The sequence below is a fragment of the Aulostomus chinensis genome, chromosome 17 (genome assembly GCF_037954235.1).
Source record: "Aulostomus chinensis isolate RoL2024-O1b breed Wild chromosome 17, RoL_Achi_v1.0, whole genome shotgun sequence".
Taxonomy (NCBI): Eukaryota; Metazoa; Chordata; class Actinopteri; order Syngnathiformes; family Aulostomidae; genus Aulostomus; species Aulostomus chinensis.
In genome coordinates, this window is record NC_141336.1 from 9,417,486 (window position 1) to 9,438,393 (window position 20,908).

Here is a 20,908-nt window from a genome sequence, read left to right on the forward strand (position 1 = left end):
GTATTCTGTCAGATCATTTTTTTGGCCACAGTTTTTAAAGCCAATTTCAATAGAGCCTTGTCATTAATGTATATTTATGTTATGTACTTATATGAAGAAAAAAAACCCACAATACTGCATGTGATTTGATTTCAGGCTTTTCCCCAGAATATTGGATAAGTGAATGTAAACAACAACAACAAAATATTTTTAATATATTGAATATGTATGTTAAAACCTGTAGGGAAAAAAACCATAATTCTAAATAAAAAATTCGACATAATTGATTATTAATTCATATACAAATGATTAGCAAAGACAAAAAGCTGTTAATACCATGGTAAAGTATACGATGACATTTCTTATCTATAAGAAGCTTGTACGTTGTTTTTCTGAATTATATACTTTTTTTAATAGGGTATGTATAGGCACACTGTGCTTCATCATGAAATGGTGGAGGAAAACAACCGTGAAAGTTCTGTTTAGACTGCGGGAGCCCCTGTCGATATTATTTTGAACAACGTGGGTATCGCCACGGACATCGCAGCTTCAACCCCGAACGTCGACGACACTCGACGTCGCGTCAGACAACAGCGTTTCCTGTTCCATAGTCTTGACGAAACTCGCCATTTTGAGCCAACCGAGCAGAGCTGAGGAGACCTGACGAGATTTGCAACGAATCAGCGACGCAAACAACATTGAAGAAGCTGTCAGTAAACTCGAATTCTGTTAACTGTGCTCCTTAAGAAATGTTTAATGAAATATGATCAGCGTGAGGGTCCTATTTTTTGTAGCTAACAGTTGTTTGCTTGCTGCAGATGACAGTCACGAGCATGCTACAGCTAAGTAAGCTCGTCATCTCCGCGTGCTCTTACCGGGATGTACAGGACAATAAATTGTCAAAATATTCTGTTTTTATTATCAGTGTAAGTTGCAAAACTGCTTCCTGCTAACAGACAGCGTAATTGTATTGGAGATGTTCTTTTTTTGAGTTTTTTTATGACGCTAGAAAAGATCGATGTTGTCCCATCTAAGATAAGCTAATGGTGGGCCCCAAAGATGGCTGCTGTGTTGATTGTCAACCGTGCGAGTAATTGTTACTAGGTTAACTATTGAAAATGTTGAAACGAAAACGGTGAACAGTTTGTGTGTTGTAAAGGCAGTGCTTATAGGCTTAGTTGAATTGTATTACGAAACTTATTCTTCACGCGTCTTCTGTTTTTTTATTCAATTCAAACCAATAACACTTTCAATAGTCGTACAGTAAAAGTGGCTAAAAAGATGGAACTTGTCTGCAGTGCTGTGGTCATACTCAATAGTTTGGTCGCTACATGTATGATCGTTGGGAGTTTTAGAGTTGGGAAATTTACTTATTAAAAATGAATTTAATAGGAAAACCTAAGGCTGGCTGGCTGGTTGTAGTTGGATTTGAACTGATCCAACTAAAACCAATACAGTCTGGCTGCAGGCCTCCATTCTTAGGACACCTCTGCTTAAAGGACAAGAAATGATCTCCAAAAATACAAATTAAATTTAAGCGAATATTTCCAGTCATCTACGTTTAAGTGTTCATGAAAAACTATTTGCGAGATGAAACCCAATTGTTTTAATGTGTCATATTGATTTTGCCCCAGCACCAGGTGGGATTGGTATCTATGTCCGTGTAGCAGCTCTTACCAGTAATATGACATTTACAAACACTATTTATTTAGTCGAAATTAGACTCACTCCATCCAGGCATCGCTTCATTTTAATTTCCCTAATTAAAAAATGAGTACAGAATTTTTTTTTTTTTTTACCATCAAGTCAACCTGCAAATCAGTTGAATATGAAAAAAAATCAACTGATGGTGTTTAGCAATAATGCTATGGTGCCATGTAGATTTGCCACCTACTCTTACAGCTGACTCTTGCATTCAGTTTTTAGTCTACACTGTTAGATAAGGTTTCTGTATATTGCTTGGCTTGTCTTTATGTTTTTCTTGAACATTGCCTGATCTTACCTCGTGCTGGAACACCTAAATTTCTTTGGGGAGGCTAGTCTTGAAGTTAGAGATGCAACAGTTGCATTTTTCCTGGCCATCTGAATTTTTTGTTAGTGTCGAGTCTGTTAGTGTGAGTTGCCATTGCTGCTTTTTGCTAATTCTGATTTTAATTACAATTTTAATGTAATTTTCATAATTTCAGATAATACACTTGCACCATACACTAGGTTACTGGATCTTTTGTTTCTTTCTTTCCAAGTATGTCTTTTTTAGGGTTCTTTAATAACAACCCCCCAAAAGATATAATTAGATTACTTTCCTACTGGAAAGAGGAACAAACAGAATTCTTCTGAAAATGAGTTCTTGTATATCCACTGTGTCTGAATATATTGTACTTATTGTACAGAAGCAGTTGAATGCAGCAGTGAATAAACAAGGAGATGCAGGCTAGTTCTTGGCTCCAAGCTCTGCCTACTAGCCTTAACCCCTTTCTCTTTGTTAGCTTCTTCAAACTGGCAGACTCAATGGGGTGATGGTGTATCAAGTTTCTGGTTAGGTTTTGTTTGTTGTGACCCCCCCCCCCCCCCAAGGTTTATTTTGGCGTTAAATGTTTTACCATGTGCAAGCTCTATGTCATCAATACACATAGTGAAGAACTTGGCTTGGCTACAATACCAGTCACGTCATTTGTCTCCTGTTTTTTTTTTTTTTTTTTTTTTTAATCACGTTCATGTAGATTATATATTTATATAGTGTCCTTCTCAGGTCTGTCTTTGCAATGGAAAGCGTGCATGTCGTTTTTTTTGGTTTGTTTTAAATTGACCGGATATAGTATACCGTTTGTGAGATTTCCTGTCTGGCTTTATCTGCTCTGTGCAGGTTAACAGGCTGTTTGTCAAAAATAGAATTGAAGCTATTCCCGGTGAATCCGCGTGCCGAGGCAAGTGAGCGGTTAGGTTGTGTCTGAAATATGTTAATATTATACAACAAACTTTTCTAGCCTTAGAGCAGAGCATCCACTGGAACCAACCCCACAGATAAGGTCTGCAGCTCGAACGTTCTCAATTTTATTTTCCTGTGTGTTTATCAGGTTAGACCTAACTCTGATTGTGTTGAACTATGGCCTACTGTTACACTTAATTTTTTATGTGGGTCTGCAAACCAGGAAAGTTCAGTGTTGAAATATTCCAGAAAATTTTCAAGAATTCATTCCAGGAGGTTAAGTTTAGTTCAGGTCTTCCCTATTTCAGTACCCGTAATGACCTGTGAACTTCTGAATATTTCAATCTCAGCAGATAATGAGTGGCAGTCGAGTCTTCATTGGCCGTTTAAGCCCACATGCAAGAGAGCGAGACGTGGAGAAGTTTTTCAAAGGATATGGACGAATCCGGGAAATCAACTTGAAGAATGGATTCGGTTTCGTGGTTAGTGTGACAAGCCACCTAATTGAGAAAATGTAGTTCTGATTATGTCCTGCTGTTTTCCTCAGAGTAATCACCTTTGGCTCTTCTCCTCAGGAATTTGATGATCACAGAGATGCAGATGATGCGGTATATGAATTGAATGGCAAAGAGTTGTGTAGTGAAAGGTGAGGTTCTCATCTGTTATTATTTGGTTGGAATGTTTAAATCCAGAAACAGAAAAGCTTTATTTGATAAACTCATTGTATTAGTAACACATATTTATTGCTCAATGGGCTATTTTAAACTAATTTAATTTTCTGTATTACAGGGTCACCATTGAGCATGCTCGCTCCAGAAGGGGAAGAGGTGGTGGTGGTGGTGGTGGCGGCCCAGGAATGGGAAGGTTCGGCAGTTATCGTCCATCTCGCAGCAGTGGATCAAGGTACCAGAAAATATCTCAGGGAGAAATGTGTGCAGTATGGCATATAATTTGGGATTTTCATTGAAAAATGAATGCATGAAAAGTCTATAACTGGACTACAATGTAGTGACGGATTGTTCTTGGCTTATAGTTGCGAAGCTAGGACTGAAGTATTATCAATGAAAATTAGTATTGATACAGTTTAAAATATTGAGAATCTCTATCAAAAATCTGCACTTTTGACAACACTGTCGTGTACAGTCCTTACAGATGTCAACACACAATCTGGTCAAAGGTGCTGTCCGTCTAAAAACACTGTCATCTTTTGTCAACAGGGAACCTCTACTAATTGTCTATGTTTGGACTCTAGATATGCAAGGTTCTCTCTTAACTGGTTGGGCCAAAGACCGATAAATTTAAGTGATGTACTCTGGCTGGGTCAGTGTACTTATCCAAGTATACAAAGTGTACAAATCCTCTAAGGATGATTCATGTTGATTTAAAAAAGGGAAATGTCTACATGCATGTGTCAGAGAACACCTTTTGTTTTACTCTGCTCACTTGATTTTTGTTTTCTTGGTAAATGCTGCTCAGCAGTGCTAGCCATGCAGTTTAAAGACTGTTGCTCCCTATCTGAATCTAATTCAAACATCTACCAAGCTCTCAGGTTGACAACGAATTTGTGCAGCAGCTATAAATGCAAATAAATGAAAAACCTTTGATAATTTTCGATGTGTAGTTTTTAATTTTAGAGCATTTATTACCGCACACTGAGTCGTTCTTCTCTCATCTTTGAACATTTTATATGGTAGTGATGGCTCCTCTCTTTATCTGAACAGGTATGGCCCTCCTGTACGCACTGACCACAGACTCATAGTAGAGAACCTCTCCTCACGGATTAGCTGGCAGGTAAGAGTTTAAAATGATTTTCTGTCTATTGTACAAAATAGTTTGTATATATTTTCTATCTGTTTGATTTACATGTTTCTTTTAATTGAGCAGCATTTATCTAATCAGTGCCGGTCAATTTATTGAGTCAGATTCCTTATGTTTCATCTCATTAGTTAATTGGCCAATTAAAACAGGATACCCCTTTTTTTTCCCCTTTTTGATCACCTTCCAAAGGTCATTATTGGTGATGATGGAAATTCTAATCAACAGCATTTTGTTTTTCAACAGCTGTTCTTATTAGGTTTTCTTGTATCAGATTGTCTTTTTAGACTATGTTTGCTCTCATTAGTTAATTGGTTAATTTCAAAAGGTAACCCCAAATCTTCCCTCTTCTTCTTTTTTTTTTAACATGCCAGTTTTCCCTGAGAAAGCACATTATTGCAGATGATGGGCATTCTAACTAACAACATTTAACTGTTTTTAACAGCTGCTCTGATATGGTTTCCTTGTATCAGAGGTGACCACACACTCTCCACGGAGGTGTCAGAAGTGTGTAGCGCCCTTTCTTGGTTGTTTTTTTTCTGAATAGTGTCCATTTGGTGCCTCTCCTCACACGCAGTTGCTGCCGGTCTAAAGTCTTGGCTGGGCCCCGTAGCGGGTGAAAGTGGTCTAGCGCAGGATACGGTAGCCTTAGGAGGTCCGTAGCCACAGTCTGGAGGTTCTGTGGGCTGGCATCCCCGACTGCTGTAACTCCCCTCAAATCTACGGCCCCTACACTCTCCCCTTTGGGTCTATTTCTGTTGCTGATGGAGCTGGGGGGAGTGTTGAGTCGGGCGCACACCCCTCCTCCTCCTTGCTCTCTGGTGGTTCCTTACTTGTGGAGGCCGGATGCTGAGTCAAGGCCGAGGTCGTTTCTCGAGGGCTTTACACTGCATTGGTTCCCATTTGCTATTTGGACAAGTGGCTCTATGCTAATATCTGCCTGGGTATGGAATGGTAAGTAGCATAAAACTCATGTGATTGGGTTTGTAGAGGGTTGGGTGGTAAAGGGGTGCACACTTACATTCTCAAAGAAAACGTTAGTTTCATTAAATGCTGAATAAACTACTGTATGCCTTTTGAACCAACCACTTTTGGTATACTAAATGATAGGTCTGTCACTTTTTCAAAAGTCAGATTTACATGTAACATTTTCAAAACAATTTGAACAGCTACTGTAATTAGAGCCAGTGAGCTCTCACAAGTCCAAGTGTGGCCAGAGATGCATGTCATCACATGTCATGCACTCTCTCTTCAGTAGGCAGTCAAAGCATAGGTTGTTTTTCCTGACCCCCATTTCTTTAAATGCACCTATACATTTCCTAAATATCTCAATATATTGTCTGTGAAAATTGAGTCATTTTTATAATTTTCACCATAACAATTGTCACTGTCAGGAACACCCCGCAGTAAAACTCAACTGCACCAGAAAGTACAACATCTAAACTGACCCTCATGTAGAACCAATAGTGCATAAGCATAATTCATGATAAATCATTTCCTACCCACATTACTTTGTGAATGAACTTTGAATGCTCATTCCTTAAATTAATAATTTCCTTTGTTGGAAAACATTCAATATCTTCATCCATGACCATTCAAATAGATACCAAAATAAGAAAACGTAAAGATAAGTAAAATAAATGTCAGTACTCTTGACTTGTAGACATATGCTGACTAATAAGATGAATAGTCAAATAAGTATAATTATGTTCACTTAAAGTAAACTGCAGACCAAGAACAAACATAAGATTAATTGGAAGGTGCCACTGCCCATTCAGTTAATTTCTGACCTTTTAAACAAAGCAGCAAACAAGAAGACGCAAACATCAGTACTGAATGTACACATTTCACCATTTTGAAATCACCATAGGCATTGTCTTATCCATTTTTTGTGCTGTAAAAAATAAAGTTAAAAAAAATTGGTTAATATTGGGAAACATATACACCAATATGACATATCTCTAATCAGCGTGTGATATCGGTCATGCTGTAAGTGTTTTGTGACTTTAGTTCCTGACAAATTTGATTGAATATTTTTTTTTTTTAAACAAAGTGCAAAGTGTGAAAAAAGGAATAAAAAGTGACGGGCCTTCTATATAAACATGCACAATTTTTTTCTATTAAACAGTAATGTAGTTGTTGTCCAGCTTCATTTAGCTTACAGCTTCATCTCATATGCAGACAGAATAGATATTAACTTGTAAGCACAAAAGCATCACATTACCTTGCAAAATTATCTTGTGTCTAACAGTGTTGACAGACATATTTTTTTTTGTTTCTGATAAGCAAAAGTTAAAGTGACCCATGGAATCACATAATGGGATAGAGAAAAGGCAACATGTTTGCGTGCTCCCAAAGCATTTTCAGTGGCCCGTTATTATAAAGGCTCTCCATTGAAACAGGAGTTTATCATGCATACCATTCTGCTGTGAAAGTCAGCATTAGATAACTGCAAGTTTATTTGCTGCTTTCTTGCTGCCTGCTCATTTCCCTCCCTCCAGGTCTGACAAGGCTCTCGCCAGCACATCATGTGTTTTTTCTGCTGTTAATCCTGTATATATGCTTTGAAATAGGACCTGAAAGACCTGATGAGAAAAGCAGGTGAAGTTACCTTTGTTGATGCTCACAGACCCAACAAAAATGAAGGGTGAGTTGCTGCTGTTTTTCCCCCACTCATCTATATTTGTCAGTGTGAACTAATAGTTGTTTTTTTTTACTGAACAGGGTGGTTGAGTTTGCCTCCCGAAGTGACATGAAGAATGCCATCTCCAAGCTGGATGGGACAGAACTGAATGGACGAAAACTGAAGATCTTTGAGGACAGCAGAGGGTAAGTTGTTTTTAACATTTGAACCAGCCTTGAAGACTCAAGGTCAGATCATAAATTTGATTCATATGTTAATGCACAAGTTGATCTAATTTGGTACAGGGTAATACACCTACTGGATATTTATTAGCTTTGCTCTTCATCTTCAATTTACACAAACCTTAGTTATAGGTATAGTGCGGAACCTCACATCATCAGCGGTGATGTTGGCTTTTCTGTCCTTTCTTCAGTACAAAAATAGGATACCCTATTTTGACTGAAGCACAACCCCCAAGACAGGACTTTCTTCACTTCTAGAATTTAATCCTCTTGGTTCAATTAATATTAAACAAGTCGATGTTGTCAGACCAGCTGATTGAGCAGTATACATCCTCCAGGCAGTGCAGGATTGTTACCACGTACATTCGTGCCATGGTTATCAAAGTGTAGTGAGCTTAGTGAGCATATGAAATGAATTAATGATTTCCTTTTAAATGATTTATTAAAAAAAACAGGAAGTGCTTGAAATCTCACATCAGATTACCACCAATCAAAATGCATTGGTGTCACCAGAATGTATTAAAGTACTCCAGGCCAGTTTTTGGTGCTGAGGAGTAATGTCATTAGGTTGCACCACAGCCTCCCTACTGTTTTCTCGGAGGGGGAGTGCCTACACACTTGGAGCAGGTCGTAGTCAGAGCAGGGATCAGATAGGCCATGGTGAGTTGACTTGAACTACTCATTACAGTACTAAAACCCTTGAGAGGGAAGCCAAAAATCATTTTGGGCATCAAACCACCTACCTGCTTTATCTGTTGTCCCCTGTCATGATTACATGACCACAGTGTGATCGTTAAGCTAAAAGTGAAGTTTGCATCCTATAAACAACTGAAATGAAAACCGTGTGTCCTCTACTGTCATTTGGAGAGCGAGTGAGCGTAATCCAGATGTGTCTGGTTAGTGGAGGAGACAACCCAGCCCAGCTGTTTCCTTCTGTCAGATGGGGTAACAATTCTCCCGCGGAGCAAGATTGTTTCATGAATGTTAATCTATAAATAGACCTGCTTTTTTTTTTTTAGTTTATTTAAGAGTAAAAGTGATAAAATAATAATGTGTTTATAAAAATGAGATTATACCCAAGCAATTGATTAATTGAAACTGTTTTTTTATTTTGGTTGGTTATCTTTGGTTGACTATAACCAAATTGCAAAGTTTGTAATGTTGTTGTGCCACACATTGTGAAAACACATGATTATAGATTATACTGACTTAAATGATCTTTGTTTCTCTTACAGTCACAGCAAGAGTCGCTCCCGGTCCCGCAGTTACTCCCGCTCCAAGAGTCGCTCCAGGAGCCGCAACCGCTCAAGGAGCCGCAGCCGTTCCAGGTCCAGGTCAGCTAGTCGCACTCCCGAGAAGAAGACATCTGGAGGGGGAAAAGCTGCAACCAGATCACCCTCCCGGTCTAAGTCTCGCTCCAAGTCTCGCTCCAAGTCTCGCTCCAAGTCTCGCTCCAAGTCTCGCTCCAAGTCTCGCTCCAAGTCTCGCTCCAGGTCTCGCTCCAAATCTCGCTCCAGGTCTCGCTCACATTCACATGCTCCTGCTCAGAATAATCAGTCCCGTTCCCGCTCTCGATCCCGCTCTGCCTCCGTAGAAAGCAAACACTGAGGTTGGTACAATAGACTGATAGTTGCTCTAAGCCTGTGTGCTGGGGGTGTGATTCCCCCCCCCATTTTTCCAATGAAGGAGGAAATTGCCTTTCAGATGGCTTGGTTCAGTAATTATGTGCCCATAGTGGCTTTTGTTTTGTTTAAATCCTTTTTTGGTTGGACATGCTTCTACAGGTTAAAATTTTGTTTTTCTTTAACTAAATGATTTCTGCATTACTCTCTTTAAAAGCCCCTTTCATAGTTCAGACACAAAATGATAAAGCGTTTGGATCAGCGGCCACAAACCCAAGGCGTTGGCCATGTTTAGTGGTCATCCACTCCTCTGTATTTCGCAACAACCATTCAGAGTAGTTCCGTGTTAAGTGGGAAATGTTGAGAATGTCTTTGTACTGCGAGCTCTGAAGGGGTGTACTACCAAGCTAGATTGATGGATAAGTGACGAAGGTTTAGCCGAAAGCCAGAGTAGTGAATGATTCAAAGGTGGCTTGCTTTTAACCTGGCAACGTTGTCAGGATAACTTAGTTATTGAGGTGTTTAATGCCACCAAATAAAGCTGTGCGACTCTGATGTTCTGCATCCTCAGCTTAATCATGTACATTCCTCTAGTCTTCCATCTCTATTGGTTGCCTCAACTTATTAAATGCGATGCCAGTTCTCATTCATAATGAAATGAAACTAACACAGTATTCAACCTGTAAAATCCCAAATAAATTTAATACTCAATATTCAATCAAATCCTTTTTACTTTGATTTGAACAAAAATCCTACATAATGGGACAGTCAGATCGAAAAGTAATTTGTGGTTGTTAGGAGTTCTTAAATGTGCAGTGGCCATTTTAAAATTGAAGAGGAGGCACTATGTAGTCAAACCAATATATTTGCATAACTTAAATAACATCAGCCAGCTTTCTTCTCTTGCCTTATGTGTAACAGTAGTTTGGCTGTTTAGTGGTTGTTGTTTTTTTTTTTTTTTAATTTTTTAACTCTCCATATGTGTAGAACCAGAGTCAAATGAAGCCTTTTTTATTGGAGCACAGAGGCAGAAGAAGACAACTTGGTTTACACAGAGCCATAACTGCCATTATGATCTTCATCATATCTGAGCTCAATCTTGCTTTTTTAGTACACCCCTCAGCGCCTTGCAACTGATTCTGTTTCTGATGAGATGCCATTACACATGCTGCATTCACTGCCCAGATATGTGAAAATCCAAATGTCTCAGTTGGCGATTTATTCCAGCAGTCTGGTGTCATATTATTTGATTTAAGCATATTGTTGTCACTAGTTTCTTTACTGAGATTAAGTTTGAGTACTGCTGTGTAAGGATATTGTCTTGTTTTGATTGATGTTTTTGTGCCCCCTCTAGCCTTGGCTTTTAGGGTGTTAGGTCTGGACACACAAGTGTCTGTTTCAGCAGGAAGAAATGTCTCTAAATCCGTTTGATTTGATATAAATAAAGAAGTCATTGCAAAAAAAAAATCCTTTTTCAGTAATGTCAAGAATGACTTTTGACTTATTTTTTTTAATGTTTTGTTAACGTGGATTGCAAGACAAACAAATTCTCCAGTATAATTAAATAAACCTTTATCAAACAATCAAATGGTTTTGGTCTTGCCATTATTAAAGCATTGATGTTGAAACTGCTAACAAAGAGTAGTTCATGTCCCATTTTCCTACTAAAGTGATGCAAACAAATCAACATTTTTACAGAGATTTTATACATGGTGTTCCTTATAAGATTTTTTTTTAATTCATTTTGAAGAGGGAATTTGGATAAATGGATATCAGACAAGAGCATTGGAGGTGAAAATGACAAAATAATGTACAAAATTAAAAAAAAAAAAGACTGGATATTGCCAAATTATATGTTGATCTGGTCCTCGTGCCAAAATTGGGTTGCAGCCTAATAAAACCTTGACCAATAACGTTTAAAGAGATATTTCAGGATTGATTGTGTTGAAGTAAGTTATGTTTTTCTGATTTGTCAGTGAAGTATAGGCATCCTTTGGGGAGTTTTATCCAGTATTTACACTGAAATGAAGGTTCCTCTTATTGTTTAAAAAAAAAAATCTAATTTGCACTTCAAATTTCAGTTTGAATGTTGGCAACTAGTGTGGAATTATTCACTGAATTCTGAGTGGAAAAAGTCCTGTGTCATGTTTCCTCTAAGGGGGAAGAATATTTGCTCCACAATTTGACCATTTTTATTTAATGGCCACAGGTTGAATAGCGGCATGGTGGTGCAGTAGTTAGCACTGTCTCCTCACAGCAAGAAGGTTTGATCCCTGGCTTGAGCATGGGGTCTTTCCATGTGGAGTCTCCATGTTCTCCCTGTGACTGTGTGGGTTCTCTCCAGGTACTCCAGCTTCCTCCCACAGTCAAAAGACATGCAAATGGTGACTAGGCTAATAGCTGACCGTAGGCGTGGCTGTGAGTGTGACTGGTTGTCTCTCTATATGTGTTAGCCTTGTAATGGACTGATCGAGGGTGAACCCCGCCTTTCACTCAAAGGCTGCTGGGATAGGCTCCAGCCCCCCGTGACCCTTAATAGGATAAACAGTAGAAAATAAATGGATGATATGGTGAATTCATACAAATATATATTTATTAGTATCAATGCAAAAGGAAAATACTGTTGAATTGATAGTACATACTCAAGGATGAAAATGTAAATGTGAGTTCAGAAAGAGTAGGTTTTTCTCATCACCTCATGCAAATCCCTGTAATCTGTGGTCTGTTAATAGAAAATGGACTTCCATTGATCACCACATGGTGACAGTACAAACACGAAAGTGATATGAAAATACATTGACTATTAAGAAACACATGGCTTTGCATTAAATTATATAGAATAATAGGATAGCATTACTTTTCAGTGCTTCTCTCTTTGAAAAGCAGAAATGTGATGTGAGGTTGCAGTGATGGTGGTCGTGCCAGTGTACTTTGTTTAAGCACAATTATGACACAGCTAGACTTGATGGATCTGCTCTGTCCTGAACAATGCTATGCCATCCAAATTCAACATGACAGATCTTGGGGGGGGGGGGGGGACATGGGGAGTGAGTCATGCTAGAGTCAAGCTGGGTAAGTAAGAGGAGTGTTACTGCAGTTACTCCCAGTCATGATGGTAAATTAATGATAACATAGATTAAATCTGCACAGTCTGTATTTTTTGGTGACATTTCTTTTCCTTTAGGACTTTGTGCTCTTTCAAAGATGGTCAGTGGTTTCAGTGCGGTGAAACTTGACTCTCCAACACCAGAATATAAAAACTGGTTGAAATAATACTTGGAAGTTATTTATGTTTTGTTTTGTTTTGGTTTTTTTTACCTGTTATTAGTTAGCGCTTACTCTGCAGCCCTGATTTTATATTTTGGTTGTATGGTTTTTGTGACTAAATGTACAGTATTACAATGAAACGTTTTGGTTTTGTGTAGTTTTTATTGACGGATGCCATTTTCCATTTTCCTTTTACGAAGTAATTTAATCGTTAAAAGTATTTTGTTTTAATATTTAAAAAGGAGATTATCTCTGTACAATCACAATGTATCAAGGCATTTGACCTGAAGTGATAAGGTGCATTTAATCGTCCATCCATCCATCCATCCATCCATCCATTTTCTTCCACTTATCCTGTTAAGGGTCGCAGGGGGGCTGGAGCCTATCCCAGCAGCCTTCGGGAAAGAGGCGGGGTTCACCCTGGATGGGTCACCAGTCCATTGCAGGGCCAACACAAAGACAGACGTTTAAGGGGGTAGATCTTTTATTTCTTCCCCACATAGGTGGCAGTAATGCACAAAAACATCGTTGTTACTTGCCAAAATGTGAAGGAAGAAGGAGATGACATCCACCAAATATTAAGAAGCTTAAAAAAGACCCCTTCCAAATTCAGTTGTTGAAGAAAAAAAAAAGAACAGAGATGAGAAGGTGACAATTGACTAGAGAGAAATTGTGTTCAGTGTAGCGAGTAATGTGGCATGCCAGAGAGGAGAAGCATTGACATCAACATAGATAAAAGTAAACCAGCCACTACTGCCAGCAGAGCCTCCTAACCTTCAACTTTTTACTCAAGCAACTGTCAGTTGATAAAATAAATAACTGTTTTGATAATTAATCTGAATTAATGGGAAATATATATTTTTGGCAGCATCAAGCATTTTAAATATTTCAATTCAACAGATTTTTGTAAGTGGTGAATAAATAAACACATTTTAAAGGTGAAAATCTTTTTTCAATACCTGGATGAAGAATCGCATCCAATGTATTTTTCTGTCCACTGGTCACTTGCAGCTCTCCATTAACAAGCAAAATCCATGTATTGGCATGAGTTATTATTTTTTCACCTATGATTAATTAATATAAATTTCAGTCATTTTGACAACCCCACTTTTTATTTTAAACTCTTAAGTGCATTCAAGAGGCTGAGGTTCTTTACTTTTACTTGAAAGAATAGGTTGAATCAGTAGGTCTATTACTGGAGTATATTTTTGCTCAAGTATGTGTACGTCTACTCAAATAATGAATTTATGCACTTATGTCATATGTGGCTGTATATTATGAATTGGTACTCCATAATGAAAGTTATTCAACCCCATTTCCCATGTTTTTTTATTGCAGACAATCTTATAATGAATGGAATTTATCTCATTTCATCATATTAAGAAACTAAAATACATATTTTATCACTGACTTGTTTGTTTGGAAATGCAGTACAATACACCGAGGTGACGCTTGATAATGGTACAAAAAAAACGTGTTCTCCTCCCCTTCCAGCCTGTGTGGCACTAATATCCCCTCATAACCTGGGAGCAGCGTGGCGGGCATAACAAGCTCAACGGTCGCTCCGTTCACTTCTACACGGCTCCTACTGCAGCACCTCCATGGCTCCCGCGGACCACATTGACGGGTTTGGGCAACACGGGGGTAGGGAAATATGATTCCGTCCTCCGTGATTCACATCACATTAACGTGACCGAGTGACGGCTCTCCTTTCTGGACACACGTACAAGACCCTCACTGGTGTGCTAGCTACACGGCTTGGTGTCAGACAGTCCCACCCGCTGCCTGGACCATGGCGGAGAGAAGTGGCCGGCTGAGTTTCCCCGGGAGCGGCGCTCTCAACAGACCGGTCCCCATGAACCTGTTCGCAACATGGGAGATAGATGGATCGTCCCCGAACTGTATTCCGAGGTAAGCCACTGCACACACCGTGACACCGATTTCTCTTTTTAAACTTTAAAGCTAGCGCCTCGAATGCGCCAGCAGATTTCTATAGCCTCTCAGCACAGCTATCCGCATCCGCATGCACAGAAGGCCTTGGATGGGTCTTCCTCAGCTACCTGCATTGCTCTGATAAAGGTGGGCTTCGACAATCAGAACCGCAAACACCAGCTCTGAGGCAAATCAGTGCAGCTTTGAAATCAGGATTGAAGTCAATAATGCACATTGTGTAAAAAACCCATTTGCTCGTAATGACCCCCTCAGCTGTTTGGACGGAAAACCAGCTTTATGCCAGCTCATTGTGCCTGGCTAATCCATGGAGACGGTTTGGCTCCAGTGACCCCCAAGACACGCCAAAGCCCTGCTGCCAGACTTTGCCCAGGTTCAGTTTAAATTAGTAGATTTTGAATTCAAACAAACAAATAAATAAACAAAACACTTCTAATCACAAGCCCATATATTGGATTTTTAGTGTGCTTTCTGTCATTATAGGACATGGTTTTCATTGTGTGGTATCTGCAAGCTTACAAAGGCAATCACGAGTTTGACCATAGTGGAACTGCCAATTACATGTTTTTAGTTTTTTTTTCTAAATCAATGGATATTAATCTGAAAATGTCCTGCAGCTGAAAGTGACATCTTTTTAAACAGTTCTTTATAGACACAAAATCCAAAGAGTAATGCATACAATTGTTATTTCATTAGCATAAGTAAATAATTGCTGGACTATGTTGTGTAAGACACAGTTAATGAATAATCAAATGTCCGGCAATCACTGAATTGTTGCAATACCACTTGTAGAAGATCTAGTCTGCACTGATGTAAAACTCAGACTTAGAAACCAAAATAGAAAATAGCAGTTTGACACAACATTCAAAACCCAATGTCTCGTCATTTGTTTTCATTTTCGTGCATTTTTTTGTTTGTTTCAAAAATGGTTTCTAAGGTATCAGTCTCAAAAAAGTCTCGCAATTCCTCTGGAAGTGTCAGAGGACATTTCTGGGCCAATATCAATACTCATGTTGGAAGTATTCATTCTCTGACACCAATGATTTTTGGGATTGTTTTGCCAATATTTTTATTTTACATTTGTATTGATCATTTCCCCCTTTGTGCCAGGGAAACAAAAAATCATCTTGAAATAACATCTAGACTTTCAGCCTGCCGTCTTATTTTGGCCAATACTGAATGCTAGCTTTTTGGCCGATACTGATATACAGTCAGAAACGCCCTCTATAATAAGCGAATATGGCTTGGGCCAATCTAAAAAAAATTGAACAAAATAAACTATAAATTTGTCTGAAAGATGCTCTTGTCATTTTATTTAGTTTTTATTATGGCAGTGTGTCCGTAAGTGTTCATTTTCTGGATAGGTTTGGTTTTGATAAGCTTTTGATGTGATAAAGTGATCATAATTAACAGTCCACAGTGATTATGTGTTTAAACGGTAAAATGAGCTGTTTTCCAGTAACCTGAGTGTAAACTTTGCTCTCAGATGGAGTCACCAGCATAAGATGAGAGTAGCCATATCATGGATAGTTTAGCTTCATTTTTTAACAGTGGGAAGACATTGGGTCGCGTTGCCCATCTAGATGTATGTTCTGTGGTCCCACGTAATGTTCATTACAGTACAAGGTAATGACAGAAATAGTTAATTCAGATGTTTCTTGTTTCATCTTGTCTTGATTAATACCAGGTATCAGCAGCTGTCACCGTGCAGAGAGAGGAAAAGGCTTTAATAAATGTTAGAGCTGGTGGTGGATGTGTGGTTTATCATTTTTAACCTCTCCTCAGCCTCTCTATCCTCTTAAGTTAATACCTCCAGTGGGTATTACATTGCATGGCTTTTAGCTGAAATAAGACTAATTCCAGGAATAGTGTAGCTGTGATTTTGTTCAGTAGAGTGGAAGAGTAGATAAAATGAGGAAAATGTCTTGGGCTACTCTCTTGTGAGCTGAATATACAGTGTGTGTGTGTGTGTGTGTGTGTGTGTGTGTGTGTGTGTGTGTGTGTGTGTATGTATATATGTATGTATATATATATGTGTGTGTGTGTGTGTGTATATATATATATATATATATATATATATATATATATATATATATATATATATATGTATATATATGTATGTGTATATGTATATATATGTATGTGTATATGTATGTATATATATGTGTGTGTATATATATATATATATGTGTATGTATATATATATGTATGTATATATATATATGTGTGTGTATATGTATATATATGTGTGTGTATATGTATATATATGTGTGTATATATGTATATATATGTATGTATATATAATATATATATGTATATATGTATGTATATTATATATATGTATATATAATATATATATGTATATATATATATGTGTGTATATATATGTATATGTGTGTGTATATATGTGTGTATATGTGTGTATATATATGTGTATATATATGTATATGTGTATATGTATATGTGTATATATATGTGTATATATATGTATATGTGTGTATATATATGTGTATATATATATGTATATGTGTGTATATATATGTGTGTATGTATATGTGTGTATATATATGTGTGTATGTATATGTGTGTATATATATGTGTGTATGTATATATATATATGTATGTATATGTGTGTGTATATATATGTATATGTGTGTGTATATATATGTGTATATATATGTGTATATATATGTATATATGTGTGTATATATATGTATGTATATGTGTATATATGTATATATGTATATATATGTATATATGATGAATATGTTGTATAAGACTTTGTGACCATTCAAATATCATTCATCTGACAAAGACTTCTACATGAAAGTAAGTGTAGAAGTCAATGACAGAACAGCAAACAATGTGGTTTTATGGCTTTCTGTGTAAACGGTTGGTCAAGGCAGAATTATTTCCCCAGGATGAATCTTACTGACTTTGATTATGTTTGACTTGTCCTCCAGCAGACTCATGGGGTTGAGTGATCGAGTGGATTTGTAGTAAATGTAGGGTTCAATCTGCAGTTCCTCCAGAGACTGCTGAAGTGTCCTTGAGCCTTCGCCATAAGTGCATGAACGTTAAGCAACTTGGCACCTTGATGGCTGTCACTGCCAATAGTGTATTAATGTATATGCGGATGCGATAGTGTTTTGAAAGCTTTGGGAGGTGGGCAGACGAGTTAATTACAGTCAATTTCCATGAGGGGGACTGAGGTTTTATCTCCTTCATTTGTATTAAGTTTTTAATTGCTATTTAAAAAAAGTTACATGAATTAATTACTTTGTGAGAGAAATGTTGTATTATGATTTCATATAGAGTGACGTGCCATCAACAACTCATGAGCAGCAGCCAAACTCTGGAGCTCACCTCCTTGTGAGATCCACATTTTGGACTCAAATAAATTACATTTATAAGAACACTTGAAGTAAACTCTCTCTTAAAATGTGATGTCAACTGTAAATGTTATAGATTTATATTTTATTACTGAGTTTAGGTCATGTTAGGTGACATGAGTACCATGAAAGATACCATTATATGTTTAGAATTATTTTTTCTTTATTATTACCATGATTATTATAATGATAATCATGATTATTATTCATGGGGGTTAATGATGCAGGGATATGTTTCTCAATTTGTAGATAATCATGCTCTCAAGAGGAATAATAATAATAATAATGTCAAATGTCTTTAATACTTGCTTTCTGAGCTCCTTAGCTGTCCTTTGTGTCACCTGGTGAACATGCTTAGCTGTAGTATTTAAGCATTTAGCTCAATACAGTCCCAAGTACAGCTTTAGACTCCTGTAGATTGTTACAGAAGCTTCAGTGGGTGCAGGACAACACGAACAAGAAGAACATAAAACAATGAAAGGCTTGAACTGCCTCTCATTCATCCTACTCTAAATTCTCACAGTGTGAGCATCCCATGCATCCGGGGCACAAAAGAGCAAGTGTCTCTCTGATGCTGCTGCTCAAAGTGACATCTCAGCACTCTCGCCACCAACAGGCCCAAATATGACAGCCCACTGGGTCTGGCTAACTCTCAAGGGTCTCTTCAATTCCTGCTCTGTCTTAGAGGTTGGCCACATCTCTGGCGGCCTCATACTTGTTAGTCAACATTCAGAAATCCAGCTGATGCCCACTTAAGAAATACCAAGATGAAACATGCCCTGTGTTTCTTGGCTCTCTCGCAAAGAGGCAGAGTTGATGGCATTGCTACCATAGTTGATTTTGCACGTGGGTCCCAGGGTTTAACAAGCATTCTCATTTAGGAGGCCTGTGATATTTACAACATATTCTGACACCTGGGGAATGAAAAGCCACACTTCAGGTTCATTCGAATGCTTCTCACAAAGAAAAAGCAGAACTTTCAATTATTTTTACATTCAAGAATGCGGTCAAGTCGTGTCCCACAGCCTATTCTGGTTGAACATGAGCGCATATATATGTATGTATGTATGTATGTGTATATATATATATATATATATGTATATGTATGTATATATGTATATATGTGTGTATATATATATGTATGTATATATGTGTGTGTATATATATGTATATATGTGTGTGTATATATATGTATGTATATATGTGTATATATATATGTATATATATGTGTATATATATGTGTATATATGTATATATATGTGTATATATATGTGTATATGTGTATATATGTGTATATATGTATATATGTGTATATATGTATATATGTCTATATGTGTATATATGTGTATATATGTGTATATATATGTATATATGTGTATATATGTGTATATATATGTATATATGTGTATATATGTGTATATATGTATATATGTGTATATATGTATATATATGTATATATGTGTATATATATGTATATATGTGTATATATATGTATATATGTGTATATATATGTATATATGTGTATATATGTATATATGTGTATATATGTGTATATGTGTATATATGTCTATATGTGTATATATGTCTATATGTGTATATATGTGTATATATGTGTATATATATGTATATATGTGTATATATATGTGTATATATATGTGTATATATATGTATATATATGTGTATATATATGTATATATGTGTGTATATATGTGTATATATGTGTATATATGTGTATATATGTGTATATATGTGTATATATATGTATGTATATGTATATATGTGTATGTATATGTATATATGTGTATATATGTATATATGTGTATATATATGTATATATGTGTGTGTATATGTATATATGTGTATATATATGTATATATGTATATATGTATATGTATGTATATACATGTATATGTATATGTATATATATACATGTATATGTATATATATACATGTATGTATATATATACATATACATGTATATGTATATATATACATGTATATGTATATATATACATGTATATGTATATGTATATATATACATATACATGTATATGTATATATATACATGTATATGTATATGTATATGTATATATATACATGTATATGTATATATATACATGTATATGTATAGAAGAAATAATGGCTGTACTGATTAAAAATCAGGAGAGGCACAATTGGTACTCAATTTCCACCCATCCATCCATCCATTGTCAGGGTACAACCTGGACAGGTCGCCAGTCCATCGCAGGGCCAACATAGAGAGACAAACAACCATTTACACTCACATTCATACCTACGGTCAATTTAGAGAATCCAATCAGCCTAGTCCCCAATTGTCTTTGGACGGTGGGAAGAAGCCGGAGTACCCAGAGAGAACCCACGCAGGCACGGGGAGAACATGCAAACGCCACACAGAAAGATTCTGTGCCCGAGCCGGGACTCAAACCCGAAACCTTCTTGCTATGAGGCGACAGTGGTAACCACTGCACCACCCTACTCAATTTCACACATGGAACCAGCTGCAGCAAACTTCTCTGTCTTTCTCACTAAAATTTTATTTGTTTTTATTGCAAGTTGGCAGCTCCGTGAGTTGATTCAATTGTGCAAATGAATAAATGATTTAGTTCATTTTTGGAGCTGTAAAATACAGTTAGACAACACTGACATACAGTGATCAGCCAGCTGAAGGTTTAGTTCATTCAACATAAAATGACTAGACACAGCATATGGCCTCTGCAGACACACACTAATGTATTTAGAGCCATCCCTGAATGCAAACCATTGTCATGTGTGTCCTCCACTGAGTCGCTGATTTTTTGATTACATTTTCTGATATTGTGATTTTAAAAAAGGGGTGAATATGCAGGAAAGTATCTAAAAGACAGTGACTTTCCCTCTGACGACTGCCTGCAGCCACTTTGTTCATTCACTTTTGAGTCTGTAGAAATGGATTAGACAGCTGATTTAACAAGTCTGACATGTGACAGACATCAGTCAATAGAGAGCTACACTGATCTTAAAAAACGGTCAGCCTCACAAAAGTCTCCAGTTTATTCACACAAAAACAGAGGAAGCTGTGTCATAGGACAAGC

The 20,908-nt window shown here is 37.1% G+C and overlaps 2 protein-coding genes across 7 annotated transcripts in view; both read left to right on the forward strand.

The window, feature by feature from the left end:
• Positions 1-472: 472 nt before the first annotated feature.
• srsf5a (serine and arginine rich splicing factor 5a) lies at positions 473-10,795 on the forward strand. 2 transcript variants are annotated; one of them, XM_086182504.1, is made up of 8 exons: positions 473-688; positions 3,256-3,387; positions 3,481-3,551; positions 3,695-3,808; positions 4,627-4,696; positions 7,294-7,367; positions 7,445-7,549; positions 8,821-10,795. In XM_086182504.1, the coding sequence occupies exons 2-8, from the start codon at positions 3,262-3,264 to the stop codon at positions 9,191-9,193; spliced, it is 933 nt and encodes a 310-aa protein (XP_086038630.1). In that variant the 5' UTR covers positions 473-688; positions 3,256-3,261; the 3' UTR covers positions 9,194-10,795. The 2 variants fall into 2 exon arrangements, with proteins under 2 accessions (XP_086038630.1, XP_086038631.1); XM_086182505.1 differs by having other exon boundaries at positions 3,259-3,387.
• Positions 10,796-14,011: 3,216 nt separating this feature from the next.
• The window catches only part of pacs2 (phosphofurin acidic cluster sorting protein 2), an 80,103-nt gene continuing 73,206 nt past the window's right edge, over positions 14,012-20,908 (forward strand). For all 5 annotated transcript variants that reach the window (XM_086183252.1, XM_086183255.1, XM_086183254.1 and 2 more), the window contains exon 1: positions 14,012-14,385. In XM_086183252.1, coding sequence (XP_086039378.1) covers positions 14,267-14,385 — 119 coding nt within the window. In that variant the 5' untranslated portion in view covers positions 14,012-14,266. The remainder of the gene's footprint in view (positions 14,386-20,908) is intronic.

Bases quoted from the DNA above. Each gene is read 5' to 3' on its own strand.
- srsf5a (XM_086182504.1), top strand. From the start codon at position 3,262: ATGAGTGGCAGTCGAGTCTTCATTGGCCGTTTAAGCCCACATGCAAGA. The intron at 3,552-3,694 runs GTGAGGTTCTCA...TCTGTATTACAG, and splicing joins AAAGAGTTGTGTAGTGAAAG to GGTCACCATTGAGCATGCTC. The intron at 4,697-7,293 runs GTAAGAGTTTAA...GCTTTGAAATAG, and splicing joins CCTCACGGATTAGCTGGCAG to GACCTGAAAGACCTGATGAG.